This window comes from Talpa occidentalis, unplaced genomic scaffold (assembly GCF_014898055.3).
Source record: "Talpa occidentalis isolate TD23 unplaced genomic scaffold, MPIMG_talOcc4v2.1 talOcc4.6, whole genome shotgun sequence".
NCBI classification, from domain to species: Eukaryota; Metazoa; Chordata; class Mammalia; order Eulipotyphla; family Talpidae; genus Talpa; species Talpa occidentalis.
The window spans coordinates 89769854-89793825 of NW_023604972.1; the positions used below are offsets into that span (position 1 = coordinate 89769854).

General features: G+C 39.4%; 1 protein-coding gene across 1 annotated transcript in view; it reads left to right on the top strand.

The window, feature by feature from the left end:
- LOC119260606 (rho guanine nucleotide exchange factor 28-like) overlaps positions 1–23972 on the top strand; it is a gene marked incomplete at its 5' end in the record, with an annotated part of 59785 nt that overhangs the window by 27497 nt on the left and 8316 nt on the right. The window contains 2 exons of the mRNA XM_037529584.2: positions 841–1326; positions 2382–2682. Coding sequence (XP_037385481.1) covers positions 841–1326; positions 2382–2682 — 787 coding nt within the window. The remainder of the gene's footprint in view (positions 1–840; positions 1327–2381; positions 2683–23972) is intronic.

The window sequence follows — 23972 nt, forward strand, 5'->3', positions numbered from 1 at the left end:
TTTTTTGGTTTTGTGGAATCCTTCCAAATTTTGGCAATTATTTCCTGTGATGCAGCCAAACATTTCATAGGCAGATACCGTAACTCAAAATGTTTTTTTAATCTGGTTGGTAATGTCCTCTGGGCTTTAGCGGATCTATCTTCCCTTAATCATTCCAGCCTCCTGTTAGCAATCTATTAAACAAATGAATTTCAGCTTAGTCTTTTATGCATGACCTTCGTGCTGTAATACAAAGAAATAGCAATCATAAGGCTAGCTTTACCACTTACATGTCTCCTAAATATGCTATTAATTGCTATTCTTGGGCTTTGTATTAAAAAAAAAATTATTTACCAAAGGTCTCCAAGTGGTTGACTTTTATTTTTATATCGCCATGTGTGTAATACAGCTTAAGTAATTTCTGGTTTGGGACTCAAGTAAAGGATTCTACCAGGTTTATAGAGAATCTTAAAAATTCTTATGAATTATTGACTGGAGAGACTTCAGAAATAGAATGAGGCAGAGCAGGAATGCAGGATCTTGTGAATTTATGTACTGAATTCTTATTCAGAAGACTTGCTTACATACTATCCAACAACAAGCCACAAACCACATTTCCAAAACAGGGGGTGTGCTTTGCTTTTGTGCTTCATTTCTTTTGTATATAAATTCCCAGGCTGTATGGCTAGGAAATGTCGACCAGCCTACTTAAAGTACCCAAGCCTGTCTTTGGGTGTACCTTGGAAGAAGCGCAGAATTATTAAGAGAAAGTTTTGTGGTTAAGCTTTTGGTGCATAGCAGTGGTCCCACCCACAAATGAATGGAATATGGGAGCCTTGACTGTCCCCTCTGCTCCGACAGGCCGCCTTGACCATCCAGGACAGCCACATTGAGATCCACAAGCTGGTCCTCCAGCAGCAGGAGAGCCTGTCCTCTGGCCCCTCTTTCCGAGGGAGCCCCTTTCAGGACCAGGAGAAGTCCCGCCACTTGGAGAAGCGGCGGGAGGAGCTGGCCAACATCCACAAGCTCCAGCACCAGTTCCAGCAGGACCAGCGCCGCTGGCACCGCAGGTGCGACCAGCAGCAGCGGGAGCAGGAGGCCCGGGCGAGCTGGCTGCAGGAACGCGAGCGGGAGTGCCAGTCGCAGGAGGAGCTATTGCTCAGGAACCGTGGGGAACTGGACCAGCAGCTGCAGGAGTACCAGCAAAATCTGGAGCGACTGAGGGAGGGCCAGCGCCTGGTGGAGCGGGAGAGGGAGAGGATGAGGGCCCAGCAACACCTGCTGTGCAGCTGGAAACACAGCCGGCAGAGTAGCCTTCCTGCCGCCTTTTCTCCAGGAAGCAAGGAGGTAGGGGTCTTCTGTGCTTGCACTGGCAGCATGTAAGGCAGCTTCTCACACTGGGTTAGTCATGGACATTCACAAGATGGTGACCCCGAGATGGTGACCAAATGTCTGTCTTTTTGCCGGTTGCATAGACCTTGTAAGAGCTACTCAGTGTGCAGGCTGCAGAGGTTGACACCTTTCAGAGACAATGCATGTGCGTGTTGACATGAAATGCGGATGTTTGAAAGGCCTGCATCCTGTTGGATTGGTGTGAGGATGGGGCGTGAGGTTGTCTCTATGAGGTGGGTCCTAGGGCCACACTCGCTGTGAACAGGACCCTTTTACGTAGTTTAATCTCCCAAGTTCTGGATAGATGTACTTTTTAGTAAATTGACCAACATTAATGTGCATTATGGGTCCACTATTTAGTCAGTATAATGCTATTGTCATTCCAAGCGTATTCGCTTTCATAAATTTGACATAGTAAATTCAAAATCCCCTTCCTTAACCATATGTGTATGCTAATTAATGACTCAGCCAGCAGGTTAAAGTCTCTTATAAGAGTCTGTTCTCTTCGCACCCTCTCTAACCATGTTTGAGGATCCTTTGTGTCCCAGGAGTTTAATTTTCTGTATTGTGTGAGCACATGCTTTTTATTGATAGGGCATAAAGTTCTGAAAGTTGAGAACTTATCAGAAAGATCTGTGTGGCATCTTTATTCCTTTCAAATTGACTAAATTACATTTATTGCAAATACCTCCTGTATAAGCCTTCAACTTTATTTAGCTAAAGTGAAAATGCTGTTCTGATCAAAACAAAGTGGAAACACTTTAATGGCAAAGAATACTTCTGCTTTATTTATTTTTTTTAAGATATGCTGTGTTTAGTGAATTGACGTTTCTGGTACTAGCTCATTAAGAGGGTGTGGGAGGAGGGAGTGGGGAAAATCTTCTCAACCTCATTTAGCAAACTTTTGCTTGCTAAATTCTGTTAGGAATAAATAAAACCTGTGAAGTGTATGAAAACCTGTGCAAGTTGTTAGAGAAATTATTGTACTTTTTCTGTATTTTCTCATACAGGTCATGGAACTTAATCGATCTGAGAGTTTATGTCATCAAAATTCATTCTTCATCAATGAAGCTTTAGTACAAATGTCACTTAACACTTTCAGCAGAACAACTCCATCAGGTAGCCATCAGGATGTCACTTGCCCCCTAAATATTTCTGATTCTGAATCGGTAAGGACTAGTCGAAGTCAAGTAGACCTTGAGACGGAAGTTGCTCAGCCCTCAGATGTCAGTCCTGAACTGTGCACAGCTGCCGGGTCCTGCCACCAGATACCTCCTCCCTACCAAAGCAGCAAGGATTCTCGTAAAAATGGTAATTAATATTTTAAATGTCATCTGTGTAGTTTCTCTGAATGGCTGACTCTACTTTTGAGGAAATTGAAGTGGGCTGTAGAATGGGAATAAATTGGTGCTGACGAGCTGGAGCTTGTAATGTAAACGTTTCTTGCCATCAATTCTAAGAATTTGGACTAGATAGACCGTATGGACCGTAGTTGGAGGGCTTGGAGGTTGCGACTGAGATGTAAGAGCCAGACAGGGTTTTCAGGTTGGCAGGTGAAATGATAGCTTTCCCTTCAAGCCAGAGCAGCTTGATCCTCATTCCTCACTGGAGACCCCATGATTTCCTGAGCCACAAAGTTGTTGGCTCTCAGAAATAAAAGATAGGAGCAGGGTTTGTGGTGGGACTTTATTATCTATCAGGGCAATTTCCTGTAACATTAGTGAAATCTTCTTACTGCTATTAAGCACCCTAAATGAGACTGTTAACATCATTTGTCATTGTAAAAAGAGGTGTTGTGTCTCTGTAAGCACTTTGTAATAACACAATTTGCTAATCCCATTAAAGCATTTGCCAAATATAAAAGAAAGGCAGCTCAGGTTCCCAACTCCACATGAATCCAAATGATTGAAATCTATGTCTATTATAAATTGTTTTCTGTGGGATATGAGGTAGGGAATGAGAAGAACTTGAAACCTCCCTACTGAAAAACAGATGGCATGCAATAGAATAAACAAATGGCTGGCGACATGGATGTAAAATAAATCACCCACAGCACAATGTTTCAGAGACATAAAACAAGCACTAGTATAGAGATCTCCAGAACTGGACACAGATTTGTTTCTATGCTTAATATATATGCTTAGTTGGTCATTTAGGAGGATAATTTTTCACCAATGGAGAGTCTTGAAGGGATTCAGTATCCTGAATTAGAGACAAATAAGTCTGACACTGCCTGAAAGTTGATTTATGATTAAGCCAAAAGATGTTGATTCTTAGTAGTGAATAATTCTTTATATTACTTAGTCACTGTTGTAACCTTCTTATTTCTTGTCAGCATGTAGGAGGGGGTAAAGTAATTATATAAAGTATCATTTCAAATAAAAAAGAAAAAATACAATGGGATCATTCATTGGGATTTAAAAGAAAATAAAGGATCAGGTAGAATTTAGAATGTTTCTCCTTTAATATATCATCTTGCAACTTTAGTAGGATGGAGACCCCCATTACCTAATGCTTTTTCTAGATACATGTCAGTGTTGTTGGTTGATTCATTAGCTTTCCATTTGCAGTGCATTGTATGTTTGTCAGCGTGGCTTTGCATCCTGGCTTTGGCATTATTCAAAAACTCTGGGTTACACCATAATCAGTTTTGTTTGAAAGCAGCCTTTCTCTTACTTTTTATGTCTCTCCCATCTTTTCTATTGACTTGCGTTTTGAAGTAGAAAGCTTTTAAACAATTGGCAGCACATTTGCAGGAGATAGAAAATGTACTAAGGAAATAAACAGTGATTATATGCAAAACCAGTCTCTCCATATGTAAGGAATTAGCTAGAGGCCAGGGAAACACTGAGAAAATGTACTTATGCTTAAAGTATTGTGTGTTCAGTGTAGGCCAAGGACACTCAGGACACTGACAGAGAGGAAAATCAACTTTGGTCTATATCTCCCAGAAACATCCTGCTGTGTGCGTAAGTAGGGATTAGATCAGAAATGCAATGTGTGCTGTTAAGCATTGGAGTTTTGCAACTAGTTGGAAAAACCTATTTATTTTTGTTTACTTAAACATGATAAGCAGTTTCTAGAGGAAAGAAAAGAAAGTGAGAGATGAGCAGGTGATAGGAAAATGGACAGAAAATTGGATATATTTTAGTCAGAGCGTTGTCAGGACTAGATAGAATTGTTTGAATCTCTCTAGAGCTCCACAGCTCTTACAATTGAAAGTAGCACAAAATAAGTGACTGATAGTGGTCTTTGTCAGACTCCATGCCCCCCACACATTCGTGTGGAGCTGAGCTGGGTGAAGCAGGCCCTAGGCGTGCCTGTGGAGTGGACAGTCCACGTGCTGGGATTAAGGACCATGCACTGTAAGCGTCCCCTACTTATGTATTTGGCTGGACAGTCTTTGGGTGAGTGGTCATCAGGGGCCATTACTGCATATCTGGCGGTTCACAGTATTCTGGCAAACAAGATTTGCCTCTAGTGTTCTTGCTGGTGTTTTATTAAATGTGTACTTAACAGGGTCTGCTGTTTTCAGGCAACACCTTACAGAATTTTTTGCCCTTTTTGTCTGTACACATGACCTGCTCAAATGGGTAGAAATGGGAATTTCTGAAATAGTAAGCCTGATAGAAAAAAAATTGTGTAAATAAAATTCTCAAATGTGTTTAGCTGTTGCCTAGCTTAGAATTTTCATTGCTTTGTTTAATTCAACCTCACCAGACATTTTACTGTGCTCTGTGCTCTGGTTGGAATGGATTTTTGAATTTTTCTTCCACCATGTCACCACCAACAATTATATGATACTTACCAAATGCCAGCCATTATGCTAAGGTTTCACATGGAGAAACTAATTTGATACAACACCCCTCTGCCATGGCTCTGTTATTATCTCCACTTGAGAGGGGAAACTGAGGTACAGAGAGGTTAAATGATTGTCCAAGGTCATACACCTGAGTAAATGATAGAATCAGATAGGGAACCGGGAGCCCTTGCTCTAAAACTATTATACTGTAAATTGTGAATTTCTAGAAAGCTGGTTTGAATTGTACCTTTTAAAGAATTTGGAGTAGATATATAATAAATCTTGTTGTAATGCCAATGGAATGGTCACAATTAAGGGCAGTTTTTGTATTTTCTTCCCCTCCTCTTAATTTTTTTAAGGATTTATTTATTCATGCATGTAAGAACTGGGGCACAGGCCAGATGTGCAGGAGGGTGAGAATATTCACCGGAGACAGAGTGGGGAACAGAACAGGCAGACTGACTGAAATACACAGCTGAGGGGAGCAGCGGCCGAGGCAGGAGAGGTCTGCCATGCCAAGTGGGAATCTCGCTAGCCGGCCAGGGATCGAACTCGTGCTGCAGAGGCTGCAGACAGCTTCACAGCACTGTGCTCAACCACCTGTGCCACCAGGGGACCCCCCTCCTTCTCTTTTTAGTACTACCATTTGGAAAAGATATCTAAGTCTTTTGGATTGTGAGGGCCAGTGCTTACCTGGGTCCTGATATCATAAATGCCTGTTAGCTTCACTTTCACTGTAAGATACATGTTCTTATGGATAGTTTCTCTAATGTTGCCTAGAAGTAGCCCCATGTAATTTGTAAATACATTTTTTTAAAGATTATTTATGCATACAAGAACTGGGGTACAGGCCAGAGTGTGGGGGGTGAGTGGATTCACCAGAGACAGAGTAGGGAACACAACAGGCAGACTAACTGAAATACACAGCTGAGGGGAACAGTGGGTAAGTCAGGAGAAGTCTGCACCATGTGGGTTGCTCCCTGGCCGGGGATCGAACTCGTGCTGCAGTGGCTGCGGACAGCTTCATAGGTTGTGTCTTAACCCCTTGCGCCACCAGGGAAGCCCCAATTTGTAAATACATTTTAAGGTAGCTCTTTAAAGAATTTTACTTTTTGAATGTTTTGAAAGTTGGAAGTTGTTTCATGAAGAAAATTCTTGGATTCAACTGTTAATACTATTTGATTTAGTTTGTAGTGGAGGTACAGGTGATGGTTTAAAAACTTAATCTTCACTCCTCCAAGGAACACTAGCCAAGATTACAGAGAATTTGAATTTCTTTAAACAATCTCGTCCCTATGGAATAATTGCTATGTAACTGGCCTTATGAAATCCTCACCTGTTTCTTTAAACAACCTTATCCCTATGGAATAATTGCTATGTGACTGGCCTTATGAAATCCTCGCCTGTATTACTCTTCTTAAAGGCAAAAAAACGCACTTTACTTTGTGACTTTTTAAAAAAAAAAAAAAAACTAGCTTTAGCATTCTAGAACTATTCAGAGTATTTAGTATTTTATAATATATGCTTTTTTTTATTAGTCAACAGAGAAAATGCTTTCTGGTATGAAATTTAATCTGATTTCTGTCTAGTCTCCCTTTTTAGTTATATTTTTATCTGTACCTTACTCTTTGCAGGTTACCTGGGAAGTTCCTCTGCAGTATAGTGAAAGTATCTTGGTTTTGTTAGGCATTTGAAAAATTTAAATCAAGAACCAAATTTTGTGCATAGTCATGAAATAAGAGAAAAAGAGTAACTTTATTTAAAGTTTTGATTCTAAGCGTATTTCCCTTTACTATGTAATAGAGTTTAGTGACTATCAAAATGTGTTTAAAATTCAAAGCATTGTATTCAAATTCTTTAATTTTTTAAAGATTTATTTATTGCATGGAAGGACTGGTGTATAGGCCAAAGGTGTTGGTGATGAGAGGATTCACCGAAGACAGAGTGGGGAGCAGAACAGCTGGATTGACTGAAATACACTGCTAAGGGGAGCAGCAGGTGAGACAGGAGAGGTCTACTGCACCATGTGGGTTAGCTCCCTGGCTGGGGATTGAACTTAGGTTTTAGTGGTGATAGTGCTGAGATTAAACCTCCAGGCCACCAAGGAGGCTCCTGTATGCAGATTATTTCATTTTGGCAATTTTTTTTTAAAGATAGACAGCTGTATTAAACGTTCAATGACATGTTTTTATATATGGAAAGAAAATAGAAAATTTTCAAGTAATAGTGATGCAGTGGTTAATGTTTAAGACTCTTTAAGAAGTGAGCATATGATAATTTCTAATGTTTAAAAAGTATGCCATAATTCTGAAAAGGACTCCTTATTTGTGTAACCTGTATGAAAGAAGCTTGGCCAAGGACCTTAGGGCAATTTCCCATGAAACAGACTGGAGTAAGGTACTATAGGTTTCAATGACAAAGGTGTCTGTTAAAAGGGGAATGTACTAGTTTGCTAGGGCTGCCATAGTAAATTACCACAGATGGAGTAGTTTAAACAACAGAAGTTTGTTTCTTCACAGTTCTCAGGGATGGAAGTCTGAGATCAAGGTGTTGGCAGGGTGGCTTCTTCTGAGACCTTCCCCCTAGGCTTGTCATCCGGGTCATCTTCTCCTGTGTCCTCACATTGTCTTGCCTCTGTGCATGTCTGTGTCCATGTACTTAAGGACACACCAGTCACGTTGGATTAGGACCCACCTGCTAACTTCACTCAACTTAATTACCGCTTTAATGGCTGTATCTCCAAATACATTTTGGGTTTTTTTTTTTTCCTCAGCCTTTGGCTAAGAGAGTGAATACTTCACTATATGAACTTTGGGGGGAACACCATTTAGCCCTTAGCAAAGGGTAAAATAATTACCTTTCTGCTTGCAGTGTTTTTAGGTGTTATGAAAATTTTAATTTTAAAAATAGTGTAACAGAGTTATAACTAACTTGCAAGCTTTTATTTTTTTTTTAACTAGGTTAAGGGAGTAAGTTGAATGCTGTAAAAAAAATCATAACAGTAAAATTGTGATATTTTTGTATGTTTATAGATAGGGCATCTGTTACTAAGACAATGTCAATAATTAGGGTGAAAAATTACTGAGTCTGTAGATTCATTAGGCTGGATTTCCAAGTGTAGGTCTTCATAGGGGACTTGTGGGAGTTTGAGGTCTCTGATAGGGAGGGATATTAGATACTTTCATTTTTGGATTACTTAAGTGAAACCAAAGGTAAAGGGGAGAGAATATTCATTATAATAGCCAATTATTGTCCAGCTATTTCTACAAAGTTTAGAGAAGTCAAAATCAGGAAGCCATTGAGCAACTATCTTTCTTCTAAAATCTTGACTATCACTTTGGGTAACATTTTAAAGCATCATTGTGCTTGCTGTCAGTAATCTCCATCAGGAAGAGTATAAAGAATTAGGCTCCAAGGTTTAATTTCAGTCTTTCTCACCAGCAAGTGTGGATGATTGACTTTAGCCTTTTGCAGATTTTTACAGAAAGGGAAACATGACATTTGCTCATGGAGTCTGTTGAACCATGGTGCTGACTGCCAACTTCCTGATTGCATGGTTCTCTGGGGGCAGGTTGGCTGCGTGAGCCAACTGGGCCAGGGCCATCCGCCTTAGTGCGTGTTGGACCCAGTACACAGCAGGAGAGCAAAACCAAGCAGGTGGGTGGATTCGGAGGCAGCCAGCCAGCCATGTGGCTGCTTGCTCATCCCTACCCTGGGTTCCAATTTGATTAGGACAAGCTGCTGACGTGGGAATCCACTCAGTATGAATGATTCTGCAGGGTAGGCTGCCTTTGGGCCATCCTTAGCTTGAAATATGAAAACTATATGCACGTATGGGGTCTCTGGGCCATGTTTGAACCATCTTGCACAGTGTGGCTTTATTCTCTCAGTGATTAGGGTTAGGTTTGGAATGGACACTTGTTAATCATTTATGTACTAAATGTCTTGCTATTGGTCTTAATAACTCAAGGGGCAATGATCTAAAGGAAGTGTCCCTTCCACATATCAGAATCTGGCGACATTCTCCTCTCATCTCTATGTCCATGCAACCATGGAGATACCATTTTTAGGATTTGCTTAAAATGTAGAGTGTTAGCTGAGGATTGTTATTTCACTTTGCCTGGGAAGAGTGTGGCCATCTGGTTCAGCAGGAGACAGACTGCTCCTTAAAGGGCCCACAGAGTGCCTTAGTCACTGCAGACCTTCAGGTCTTTGTCACATAGAGTCAACTTTGTCATCGTAGCTTGAAAGCAGCCATAGGCAATATGTGAAGAATGATACTAGTGGTGTTCTGGTAAACCTTTATAAAACAAGCCAACTAACTTGTAGCTTATCTTTTTTCACCACTGATAATGAGGTGGTTATGCTCCTTGTTGAGAGATTGCAACCCAATGAAATCACCTTGGTACATTGGTAGCGTAATTATTTTATAGCACTTCATGTCATTCAAAAATGCATTTTAATTCATGATCTCGTGTTCTTTACAAGTCTTGTGAGATGATGGTTACTCTTGCTGTTATTCAGTTAAAGTTTTTTTACTTTTTATTTGGTCTCAGTGAAAATGGGAATTTGGAAAGATATAGTTGAATATGTTAAATGTGTTTAAAGCCAGTGACTTAAAATGGCAACACCCCTACTTCCCCACCCCCCCATTCCATTTCCCAAAATCCTATGATGGTATTTGGGAGGGTTAGTCTCTAACCATGATGGGAGCTGCAATGACAGTGGATTCCTCCATTAGAGATGCTGATTGGTCAGGCTTGGCTCTGCCCTGCAAGTGTGTGTGTGACATTGTCCTTGGGTGACTCCAGGCCAGTCAATCTAATCCCTGTTCCTGCACCCCACCCTGGCTTGCTGTTAGAAGAGAGAGTTCACATGCGGACTCTGGCCCCTATTGCTGCTGTTTCCTAAGCCTTGATTCCCCCATCTGTGCAAAAGGTAAGGGAGTGTTAATAGAATGGAAAAAAATTTTAAAAGCCTAACAGATTTTGTTATCTAAGGAAAGTCAGCTTCTTGCCTTCCTTCTGGAAATCTTCATTCTAATTGTGATTCAAAAGTGGCCTGCTGATAAATATGCATCTATTAAATGTTATCAGGAAGCCAACAGTTTAAAATCTGATTAAAAAACAATGTTATTTGGGGCATTTCTTTCCTCAGAATGGAACTAAGAGGCTGTGTGCGTTAGTATTTCACCAGCACCAAGAAACAAAGCATCTTGTTTCACTTTGTTCTCTCTATGTTGGAAGTTAGATCCATCAATCCTGTTTTCAGAACAAAATGTAAGAAGTATTCTGATGATGAGACTCAACATCTCAATTTGGGATATAGAGCTTCCTTATTTACATACCTTCCACCCTCTTTGGTTGTATAATATTAATAATTGCTCGCTCTATATAAATATACCCCAGGAAAACGTCTATGTGTTCTGGATGCTCTGAGTAGGTTTTCCTACTAGGAAGAAAATGTTGAGATCAGCCAACAGAAGTATTCTGGCTTATTTCTTCACTTTAAATTAAAAAAAATTATAGTCTGATTTATGACCTTAATCTCTTTATGTGTTTGGTTATCCTGAATCAATTTGTTCTTGTTAGTCCTGGATAAATTGATAAAAATTAGGGTTCAGAATCACCAGGACACATCTCTTTATTAGCACTTATCATGATTTGAATTAATTACAAGTGTAATAATTTATGTAACATCTGTCTGCTCCACTGTGGAATGAGTCTTGAGGTGGCGGGGACTGTGCCTGTCCCCTTTGTTAATTGCTCTATCTCAAGCACCAAGCGCTGTGTTTGGCATGTAATGAACATCTGATAAATATTTATTATGTGAATGAAAGAGTCAAGGTCCACTCTCTCCAGCAGAAATGAAAGCAGCTGCGAACTTGACTCCTCACTGAGACATTGAAAGAGGTTGAGAAAAGATAGCAGAGCTCTGGGGTGTGATGGTGATTTGCACAGGCAGGACCTCAGTCTCACTAACCTGATGGAGTGAGTTTCAAAACTTTTTGAAGTATTTGATCTTCAAATGTCATGATAACTACAAGATTGTTTGCCTTTAATAATTCACTGGATTCTAGGTGGCAGATTTTAACAATGACTTTTCTTCTCCTTATTAATGTTGAAATACATTTTTGTACTACTGTGCATTTTGATTATCAGTTTGGCATAGGACAGTTTTGTTCAACTCCAGAGATCATCTTCTTATGTTATTTTTTCCATTTAGGATACTGTATTTATAGCCCTATATGGCTATGCATAGCAAATGAAAATGTAAAAATTAACATGTGCTCTCCCCAAAATACTTTAAACCAACCAGAAATGGATCCTTCATTCAACTGGAAATGAATCCTGTCATTTTCAGAAGATAGCACATAAATAATTCAGCATTAAATTATTACATCAGTAACAATTAGTCAATCTTTCTGTTCACTGGGGTTTTTTTTTTTTTTTTAAACTTTTGAATGCTAGTGAATTAAGCATGGGTGGCTAGCTCAACATGAATGAAACACTTTCTTAAACCCCTTTTCTTCTGTTAAATCCTATTTAACAGTCCAATGTATCTCCCCAGGCAAAACAATTAGTATTTGTTGAGTTAAATACGCTCCTAGAATGTGAACCAGTTTTCCTGGCATCGCCCTCTACTTGTCAGTCTTAAAATATTGTCTAAAATGTCACATATTTATTATAGAAATCTTAAAATTGAATATGGTGGCAGCTTAAGAAATGTATCACTTTGCTTTGCCCTAGAGTGACTGAAAGGCGCCTATGTGTTCTTAGCTGGCTGAGGCAGGGAAATCTTGTCCTGTTGTTCTACTTAGACTTCAGATCCGATAATAAGTAAACCTAAGCCTGAGTTCTGATCTATGGAGATGTTAGTTTGCCGTGATAATTGCTGTTGCATTTCCTTGTAAGGGGCTAGGATATCCATTCTCTTTCTGGATAAGATATTAATTCAATTTAATCTGAAATATTAACGCTTGGTTTGAAGATTTACCTAAGAAAAAAAAATGTAGTCTCGTAAAGGTTCCAGTTATTCAGGGTAATGCCCTGAGCAATTTCACAGTAAAGCTGTGCAAAATCTAATTATTTTGTGATTTTTTTTCCATAGCTCTCTTAGTGCAAATTTCATTACACTAGAACTTTTTCCTCCCAAAACATACCATGCTGGATGTTGGGATTAAATATAGGACACTTGAATCATCCACCAGAAATACAGGAGCCTTGGCCTCTCTGGTGAATTGAGGCCATTTTGTAAGGAATGGTGCTGTAAGGCTTTGGAAGAAACATTTACAAGCACAACACTGGCAGAGTTTTAATTTTATTTAATGACCTGCTTCCTACCAGTGATCTTGGCACCCTTTGCAGTGATTTGCAATCAATTAATCTTACAGAATGTAGTAACATTGCAATAAGGGCAATGTAATCTAAAAGTCTCATAAATCTACCAGCAACAACAACAACAACAAAAAAAAACCCGGAATTGCATACTCAAGGACCTCTTCATTCAAAGCCTCAAATGAGGAGGTGATTCTAACATTCTATTTTCTAACATGTCCTCAGGAGCCTCAGTCCCCTTACAGATTCTGAGTCCTGAAGTTCCTATTTCTCAAAGACTGGCCCTTGCTGGACACTGGTCCCACATATGAGGGAATTCTTGATTCTTCTGTATTACTGAAAGAAGGCTATAGTTTTGTTCCCCCTTCCTCTCCCCTGTATCCAGGATAATCATGCTTAACTGCTAGGCCATATTTTTGGAGGTCTTTGTAGGAATGATTCAGGAAGGAAGCATGTTTCCATCCTGGGAATACAGTGACATTTGTTGAGGCAGATGGCAGGAGACAGGGTGGTGTGATATTAGAAGTCAAGGAGACTTCACATACTTGGCTTTGCCAAAAGTTTCTGGAATCTGCATGTTTAGGATCTTAAGTGTATATTCTTGTCACTTCAGATGTACCCTTGCAGTTAACTGTTTAGCGATGATGGATTTTTCCTTCTTATTTTAGCTTAGTAAATATGGAACTACTAAATATTCTAAATTATATAAGCATAAACACTTGAAATATAATGTGTTGTCTTATTTCCATATGGTTCTGTTTTGGGATCTTTTCTAACAAGAATATGGAAGCTTAATGTCTATTCCATCTGATTAAAACGAACCCCTTTTAAGAAATTAAAGGTTTTCAAGACAGTGCTACTTCTAATGAGTAGGTTAAACTTCTGACTCTTGATGAATTTATTCTTACTAAAAAAAAATTGTACTATTTTTGATTACTTGTTAATTTATACAGATTGGGATGCCAGATTATACACAAGGAGAGCTCATCCTATATTTTTAGATGCTTGATGCTTCTGGTCATATGAGCTCTAAAATATACTCACAAAGTTTTACATATGCAAACTATTTTTCATTGGCATATATATTGGAGGGAGAAACATAATGAACGTTTTGGCCCAAATGTGATGGTCTGGTGGTCAGCATGTGGCAATAAGACCAGATTTCACATTTATGCTCCAGTGTGGGAAAGGACAGTTGCACATGGCTGTCTCCCTGGAGACTGAGGACCGGATTCATGTGCCTTTTGAAAGGATACGCCAACAATCCTGCACGAGGGAGGGGCATTTAGCCTTCCTCAGGGTACTGAATCACCTACATAAATTTTGGGGAAAAAATTATTTTATGCTGAACAAGCAATTTGAGGTATGTAAAGCATTATGAACAATTGGATGCTAAATTTGTCCTAGAAATTCCCCGTTTTGAGCTGACTCTCTGTGCCAGTTATGTTCAAGGATATGGGGGAAAAGCCTGAATCTGAACTATGGGTGCTTTAGAGAAAAGTATTGGGGAAAATCAAAGAAGTCCTCATTGCCCCTAGTTAAGATATGGAAAGATTTTTTTCCAAGTAGTTTAGCAAATTAAAAATTTCCTCTTTGTGTTTGTTAGATGAAAGATGTGTATATATCATAAATACTTGTGAGATCCCTCTCCACCAAATATGTATAAACACAATTTTTTTTAATAAATCAAGGGGGGGCTTAAATGTTTTTTTCTCAAACAAGCTTATGCTACTTCTGCACATTTCCATAAATATATAGTACTTATTGGTGATTATTTTCAGAGATAATTATTCTCAGTTTTTTATTTTTTTATTTTTTTAAAGATTTATTTATACAAGAACTGGGGTACAGTCAGAGGTGCAGGAGGGTGAGAGGATTCACCACAGACAGAGCAAGGAGCAGAACAGGCAGACAGACTGAAGACACTGCTGAGGGGAGCAGCAGGCGAGGTTGGAGAGGTCTGCCGTGCCATGTGGGTTTCTCCCTGGCCGGCTGGGAATCAAATCCACACTACAGAGGCTGCAGACAACTTCATAGCACTGTGCTCAACCCACTGCGCCACTGGGGAGGTCCTAGTCTCAGTTTTTTTTAAAGAGAGGCTATTGGCTAACTTTGGGGATGTATAGTTCAGTAAAATTCCTGAAAGTGTATTTTTTTGAAGGGCTTGGTTAAGTGGCTGGTTCAGCACTGCCCCAGAAACACTACGAGGGGTGAAACCTGTTGGGCAATATCACTTTTAAACATAATGGCCAAAACTAAACACATGAGAAAAGTAGCTGATGTGGTATTTCCTTATAATTAAAATGTAAGAAGATAAAGAATCCTTTTTATCTCATCTTCTACACTGTTCCTACAAATATAGACTAAAAATACATTTTAGTAGATTTATCAGTATTTCACTTTATACTGAGAGATATGAAAGAACAACTAAGTACACAGATGAACAATGAATGCAATAAAGAATACACTTAATATTGAACAGTGGTGTTGGCTGTAGGTCTAGTGGTTAAGATAGAAGTTATGAGAATTATACCTGGGTTCAGATTCCAGCATTGTCATTTACAGAAATTTTACATTACTGTGACATTTTAGCAAGTGTTTAACCTTGTTTCCTCATCAATAAACATGGACTTCTGTTAGTATCTGCTTTCTAGGTGGTATAAAGATTACAAAAGACAAACATGTGAAATTCTTAACATGTTGGAACACCCAGTGGCCATAGTTATTGTCACTGTCACTGTTACACTGTGTTAAGGGGCGAGTCAGTAGCAAGTGCCACTGTGCTGCCCCCAGGTGGTTGCTCTGGTGACCTGACTTATTAGGTCTCTTGGTTTTATTTATTTATTTATTTATTATTTTATTTTTATATTCCCCATACAATTGCAACCCCCTTATTTTGACCCCTACTCCTCCTTTCCCCACCCCCCATAGTGTGTCTCTGATTCATAGTTTTTTGTTGATTTTGATTTTTTCTTTCTTACAGTTTTTCTTTTTCCTGGTCCCTTATTTAGGTTTTCTAGATTCCTGCAATAAGTGAGACCATCCAGTATTGTTCTTTTTCTTTCTGACTTATTTCACTGAGCATGATCCCTTCCCGCTCCATCCATGTTGCTGCAAATTGCATGTGTTTATCTTTTTTGAATGCCGAGTAATATTCCATGGTGTATATGTACCACATCTTCTTGATCCAGTCATCTATTTTGGGGCATTTGGGTTGCTTCCATAGCTTAGCTATTGTAAATAGTGCTCTATAAACATAGGGGTGCAGGTGCTCTTTGGAATTAATGTTCCTGTGTCCTTCAGTTAAACACCTAGGAGTGGAATTGCTGGATCATATGGAAGCTCTATCTTTAGTAGGTTGAGGAATCTCCACACAGCTTTCCATAGTGGTTGGTAGGTCTCTTGGTTTTTATCTCAGCAGGCATTTCTCAAAAAATGCTTCACTATTCCTCTATAATTAGGTGTTACACCATAGAAAGTTCCCATAATCAGATAATTGGGAAGTGGTGGTTTGGGGACTATACAACATTTCCAGAACTTTTACTGTGTCCATGTGTACTGTGAATCTTCAAAAGTGGCACTTCCCAAACCGATTTAACCTCAGGATCCTCTTTTCCAGTCTAGCATTTTGCAGGACTACTTACTTCTCCTTGAAATACACTGGGAAAAAAAAACACAGTGTAAGTGGATGTTGAAAAACTCATTGCAGGTGACACACCCTTCAAATACAATTTTTACCCCCATGGGGTCCGTTAAAGCCCAACTGAATATTTCAACATGAGCTACCACATAGGATGTCCTTTAAAACCAAATCCAATATAATGAATTTAAGATAGAGCTTTGTTTAGATCCTAGGCCACATTTGACCTGTGGATACAGGTTTGTCACCAGTTAATTTAAGACTTTTCCAGGTCAGCTTTCTGGGGCTTATTCAAACACACCAGGTATTGATAGACCTGATGAAAGAATCCCAAGAGTTACGTGTTGGGGCTGGAGGCCTGGTCCCTCAGCCTATCCTACTCTGTCCTCTCTCAACCTGTGGTCCAGGCCTGAAGTGCACATTCTGTAATGTGAGAGGCCATGGGTGTCTCTTGTACATCTGTCTCCATATATCTGTTTCCCCTCTCAGGAATATCCTCCCTCCACTCATATTCCCAGCTCTCACTCAACTTTCAAGACTTAGCTCCTGGGTCATTTTTTTCTCTAGACACCTATCCAGACCCTTCCAACCGGCCAAAAGCCTCTGTGTGTGGCCCCACAGTGTCCATTAGACCCTTTTATTACTTATCACAATATTTTCTGACTTGTTTTCCCTCTATACTCTGAGATGCTTGATATGGTTTTCACTTATTGAGATATAGTTTATATATAGTGAAATGCTCATATATTAACTCTGTTATTTAATCAGTTTTGTGGGAAGAACATCAGGGCACAGGTCACATTTCTGTTCCTCCAGAAAGTTCCCTTATCTCTTGTTCCAACAAACCCCCAATCCCTGAAGCAACTACTCATCCACTTTTCATCTCCACCGGTTAATTATGAGGATTCTAGAAAGAAATGGAATGAGACACGATGTCTAAACATTTTTGCGTTTAGTTTTTTCACCCAGATGCATCCTTGCTGTTGCATGAATACACAATTGGTTTCTTTTTATTAACCCTTCCCTGATGACTGTACCGCAGCTACCTGTTACTTTGTTATGGGCACATGGCTTATTTCTAGTTGTTGACTATTAAAGTTTCTGTGAGCATTCTACACAAGGCTTTCTTGTGAATTATGTTTTCATTCCTCTTGGATAAATACATGGGAGTAGAATCACTCCTACTGTAGGTGCCCATTTAACTTTTAACAAACTGTAAAACAGTTTTCTTTTTAAAGATTGATTTATTTATCCATACAAGAACTGGGGTACAGACCAGAGGTGTGGGGTGTGTGTGTGAGAGGATTCTCTAGAGACAGAGTAGGGAACAGAACAGGTGGATCCACTGAAATACACTGCTAAGGGGAGCAGTGGGCAAGGCAGGAGAGGTCTGCTGTGCCATGTGGGTCAGCATGGAATTCATGCTGCAGTGGCTGCTGGTAGCTTCATTGTGCTGAGACTTAACCCCTTGCACCACCAGGGAGGCTCAGTGTAAAACAGTTTTCAAAGAGATTATATGACTATAAACTTCTAGGGTGCTTGGATGAGGTTCTTTTTCAGCTCGATTTCACTGGTGTCCAGCCCAGTGTCAGGCTCACACTAGGTACTCAGGGTTTATTGAGGAACAGATGGATAAGAAGCTCAAAGCAGTGTTCACTCCAACACTCTGTCCATCACAGGAGTAAAAACTTACTGGCTAAAGGTGGATTCAGTCTAGGCAGGCAAGAAATGGAGGGTTCTCTTCTTACCGTCCTGCTGCACCTGCCTCTCACTTCAGAGTGGCAGTATGTGCAGGTGAAGCCAAGTTAAATATGTAGCTGTCACGGGACCCAAGAAGGATCCTGATATCAGTAGCTGCTTAGCTTATTTCCCCCTTTTTTTTTTTTTAATAGAGGCATGCTTTATTTATTTGTTTGCTGGTTTGTTTGTTTGTTTTGTTTATACATGCACTGGGTACAGTCAGAAGCACGGGAGGGTGAGAGAATTCACCAGAGCCAGAGTGGGGAGCAGAGCAGGCAGAAGGACCAAAGTACACTGCTGAGGGGAGCAGCGGGCGGCAGGAGAGGTCTGCTTGCCATGTGGGACCCTCCTCCGGTGGCGGGGAGCAGCCGGGGATCGAACCGGCGCCGCAGAGGCCGCGGGCAGCTTCGCAACCCAGCGCTCAACCGCTGCGCCACCGGGGAGGCCCTCTTTTTTCTTTTTTAAGATTTATTTATTTATTTATTTATGTAAGCACTGGGTACAGTCAGAAGCGTGGGAGGGTGAGAGAATTCACCAGAGCCAGAGGGGAGAGCAGAGCAGGCAGACTGACAAAGTACACTGCTGAGGGGAGCAGCGGGCAGCAGGAGAGGTCTGCTGCGCCATGTGGGACCCTCGCCCAGCAGCCGGGGATCGCCGGGGATCGAACCTGTGCTGCAGAGGCTGCGGGCAGGTTCGCAGCTCAGCGCTCAACTGCTTTGCCACCGGGGAGGCCCTGCTTAGCTTATTTTCTGAAGTTAAAATTCCTAACACTCCAGTTCAAGACCCTCCACACCCTACTTTTTTATACACTTGCACCACCCTTAATTCATCTGCACAAATTCATTTCGGCCAAACTTGGAAACTCTTGTGGCATCTAACATTTTCTCCCCTTTGCAACAGTGGTATCTTACCACAACACCTGTTGACATGGTGTTAACCAGACTCAGTGCAGACATTGCCTTTGCTCTAAAACTGGTTCTGGCCAGCACATCTGGATTTCTCTCCAGAGGGACTCTGGTGTGGTGTCCACCCATGGACAGTATTCATTAGCCATTGAGCAGGATATCCTGCCTTTATTGTAGTGATGTGTGCCCGCATCTTCCTGCTCTGTGAGCTAATGGGCTCTCAGGCCTGTGTACTTAGTGCCCCTCAAGAGTCTGGAGGCCTGGAGGCTCAGAGGGTTGGTCACTAAAGGAGTCTTTATGGTTATCCTTCATTGTCCTTGCTGGTGATGGCTGATTCCACCAAAGGGAACTTAAATTCCATGGCAATGATTTGGCTCCTTCTTCAGCAGAAGAAAAATCTGTTTAAGGAGAGGAACACATAGTATAAATTTGTGAATTCATGTCACCTGGTAGATAATTAAAGGGAAATGAACATGCTCTAGGCTTCAGTGTTAGTCACAGGTCACATGCCTGGAAATACACATATGAACAGGTCCATAGAGATATGCCAACAGAGTAGCTCCACGCGACTGTAGTATGCAGCACACAACTTAAAATCATCTCCGTAGGGAGAGATGAGCAAGAAGTAGAGCAGTTGACCCTATGACATATATGTTCTCTTTTGACAGCCTTTTTTTTAAAAAAAATAAAGTCCTAATTTTGCTTCTGCAAACTTTCTTTTGTAATTGTACAGTTTCTAAAAATATTCATTTGAAATTTAATTTCCAGAAATGCATTATAGTAATCTTTGATAACAAACATAAATGTGAAAAGAATGCTAAGGAGGTGAAAATATATGTACCAAGCAAGGCTTACATTCTATAAGTTATGTAGCAGTTAAGAAATTATAATCATTTTTGAGTGACAACTCAGGGCAACAGCTGGAAAAGATATTTCAGGATTTGGTTTCTTGGTAATTTTTTTTTTTTTTTTCAAAATCTTATGTTGCTGTGAAAACTGTAGTACCAATTTCTCAGAATAGGTGCATAATTCTTGACAACTCATAATTGTTGATCAAGGGAAAAATACACTCATTTGTAGACATTTAAAATAAAGAATTGGATGCCAATTTTTTTTAAGTCTGGTAATAACATAATTATTAAGAAGTAGGTTGAACTAATTAGGTTGGGTGTGTCTGATCTAATTGCTTGTTGCCTTTTTCTGGTTTCAAGAAAAACTCAGGATCCTGTATGTTCAAGAATTTGAACAGCTGCTTTTCCCTCTACCCAACCAGTAAGAAATAAATGCAGCATTAAAATTCCTAGGTTGATTTCCTGCATTATTCACCTGGCAGAAAAATGAATTCAATACTTCTCTCAGCAAAATGAGAGGCATAAGTCTTTCAATGTGGGTAGGGTCGTGCAGCAAGCAGTTTCCAGAAAGCCAGCTTTATTGCCATGGTATTTAGAAAGACCTGGTCTCTACAGCCTTGAGAGGAATTTAGTGCCATGAAAGTACAAACTATCCTTGTAGCTGGGACCTACATTTCTTTCATTCAGCACAATCTTAAAAGTTGTCTTTGCTTAACAGGGACTCTTAAGATTTGAATATCTTAATTTATTTTGATATAAAATGTGAACTTGACATATCAGTCTACCTGAATGTATTATGGACAATTTGAAATATAGCTAAATGAAACTGAGGTACGTAACAACTACTCAAGTGCTATCACTTAACTTCAAAAAATTAGGAACTTATGACTAGTCTTGCTTTATCTAGCCTCCTACCCATCCATGTTATTTTGAAGCTAATTCTAAAAATCATCAGTATATCTGTAAAAGACAAGGCTCACTTTGAAACTGTTATCATACCCCAGAAAAAATTAGCAGAAATTCCATAGTGGTCAACAGATAGTCAGTGTTTAAATTTCTAATTGTTACATAAATATCATATTTATGTATCTCTGTGTATATCCTTTTTGCAGTTTACATATATGTTTTGGACTCAGGAACCAAATAAAGACCACATATTGCAACTCGTTGCTTTGTATTTTAATAATTTTTTAAATATATAAGTTTCAATTATGAAAAATTTCAAACTTACAGAAAAGCATAGAAAATATCTATCAGTATGTATTTAACAAATGTTAACATTTTGCCAATTTTGCTTCAGTATCTTTTTTTAAAAATTACAGAGTTGAAATCCTTTCCTTTTATCTTTTATTTTTGAATCAGTTCAGTATCCTAGAATTGATGTATATCATTTCCACAGTATGTGCTATCAATACCCATATATATCACACCTATCATTTTTTGTTTTCCATACTTAACAAAAATAGCATGCCCTTTTCTCCTGCCTCCCTCTCTTGCACTTCACATACTCTCCCTGTATGTCTTTGTTTTTGTACTCAGCATGCATATTCATACATGTAGCACAAATAGTTCATTTTCAACAGCTGTAGATTCCATTATATAAATAAACACCAGCAAATTCATTTCCCTACTATGAACAATTAAAAGGCTTCCATTTTTTTCCTATTAGAAATGATTTTCAGTAAACATCCTTCCATACACTCAGTGGAAGTGAATATAGTTGATGTAGATTTTAACACCTGGAAGGGGCAGGGATGCCTTTAGTTTTGCAGGTATGACCGGTTCTCTCCAAAATTGTTCAACTCAGCAGCAATATACGAGGGCATCCATTTCTCCAGGTCCTCCCCAAACCTAGTATTGTTAGGCTTCTAAATTTTGACCAATATCATAGGTGTGCAATGACCATTTGTCCTCTCAATTTATACTTTCCTAGTTACCTGTGTGATCTCATTCCTTTTTGTATATAGTAGCTTTTTATGCTCTCTTTTTATGCTCCCTCTCATTTCCTGTTCAAGGTTTTTTTCTAATAGCAAATTTTTGAATTCTAAGAATCAACTCTTAATTATACAGACATATTCTTTTTGATTGGGCTCCGTATAATTTGTAATTTAAGAAGTTGTTTTCGATGGGCCTCCCCGGTGGCGGCGCAGTGGTTGAGCGCTGGGTTGCGAAGCTGCCGGCGCAGCGGTTCGATCCCCAGCTGCTCCCCGGCCACCGGAGGAGGGTCCCACATGGCGTGCAGACCTCTCCTGCCGCCCGCTGCTCCCCTCAGCAGTGTACTTCGGTCCTTCTGCCTGCTCTGCTCCCCGCTCTGGCTCTGGTGAATTCTCTCGCCCTCCCGCGCTTCTGACTGTACCCAGTGCATGTATAAACAAAACAAACAAACAAACAAATAAATAAATAAAACCATGCCTCTATAAATAAAAAAAAAAAATGTGTTTAAGAAGTTGTTTTCGAGAAGTCATTTATAATTATCTGGATACTTTAAGATTTTAAAGGGGCGTTTGTGCGAGCTAAACTCTTTCAAGAGGGAGAAAAATCAATTACTTGTGTAGAAGCTACTTAAAATAATGTTATTGACTGTTGTATCCTACTGAGACTTTAACCATCTGCCTTATTTTTTTCGTTTGATGACTTTTTCTCCCTCCCTTTGTATTTTATGCCAAGGCTCCTATACTTCTCTCAGTAACTGATCAATATAATTTTACACACTCAACACATCCAGTGTCTGTCAGTTTCACTTTCCTTCCTGGAATTTCCCTTTCAAGATCTGCTGGCTTCCTGTTCCAGTGTCCCCTCGTGGCTCTGCAGACCTGCTGTCCCCTGTAGTCGTCCGCTGGCCATCTCTTCCCATCCTGTGCTGGGGGTTGTGTCCTCAATGCCATTCTGTCCCCCTTGTGGCATATTCCTTCTTGGTGGAGCATATCCTCAGCTTCCCTAAGATGTAAATGAATGCAGACGTTTGTCAGATTAGCTGAAATGTCTTTTTTCATTTCATTTGGGTTTGCTGCTGTTATGTTTAGTTTTTATCATTTATCGGGCATAAAATCCTATAATAAAAATTTATTTCCTTCAGAATTTTGACAGATTTGATTCTTCCAACTTTCCAGGGTTGCTCCTGCAAGGTCTGGTGCTGTTCTAATTCCTGTTCCCTTGTGACCTGTTCTCTGTTTTTGGAAGTTTTTAGAATTATCTTTTATCTCATCTCAGATGAATTGTATTCTATGCCTTAGTGTTGACTTTTATTAAAATCATTTTTACTAGTTATGTATTAGACTCAATCTGGAGACATTTCCTTGATTCTGAGAAGTTTTCTTTTTATTTAAAAAGAAATAATTTTTATTTCAGTTTTAATTTACTGAAATTATCTTTTGGTTGGAAGTTGAACTTGGAATCTCGTTTTCCTGTTTTTCTCTTTTATTTCCATTTCCTCATACTTTCTGGTTTACTTTCTGGGAGAGTTTCCTGTCCTTAACCTATTATTCCACTGATTAAAAAAAAACAACAACAACAACAAAACAAAACTCAGCTAGCATTGCAATTTCCAGGCGATGTCTCTTGTTCTCTTATAGTTCTTGTTTTTAGAATCATGTTTTGTGACTGAAATGCCTTTTAAATATCTCTTTGGAGTTGTTCATTAAGCTTTTTAGAAGTTTTCTTCAGCTTTCTGTATTCTGCATTGTGATCTGTTTCAAGTAGGGTTTGTCTCATGATTTTTTAGCATCTCATTTTTCATAATATGCCTACCATGGTGGGTAAGAGGAGTGAATTAAATGTTTGACTCAAGGTCAAACAATGTTAGTGTCTTAAAGAAATCCTATATTGCAGTTCTATCTTGATTACTTTTGCAATTTGATTCCACTGAGAAGCCAAGGATTAGACAAAATGGACTTCAGAGGTACTTTGTAAATATCAGAATTCCAAACTGATGATTCCATGACTCTAGTTAAACAGATTTTTTTAATTAAATAATCTTGGATTCATTCACTCATTTGGCAATATATATTGATACCTACTTTATTATGGCTTGAAAATTTTCTTTGATATTATTAGACTAGACATATTGCTTTTCATTTCCTACTTCTTAAATGTTACATTTTTAGTTTTAAGCAAGCTCAAAAAGAAAAAATAAAAAACAGGAATCCAAGTTCCAAGAGAAGCTTATCAATTCATTGTTATGGACAAATGCACCCAGTTTATAAAATGAGATCTTTTCTGAATTATGTTTCACTTAGGAGATGTTAGATTTTCCAAGCAGGAGCCAACACTATACCTGAATCACTTTTTTATTGGTAGCTATAAACTCAAAAGAACCTCGCCTAGTTT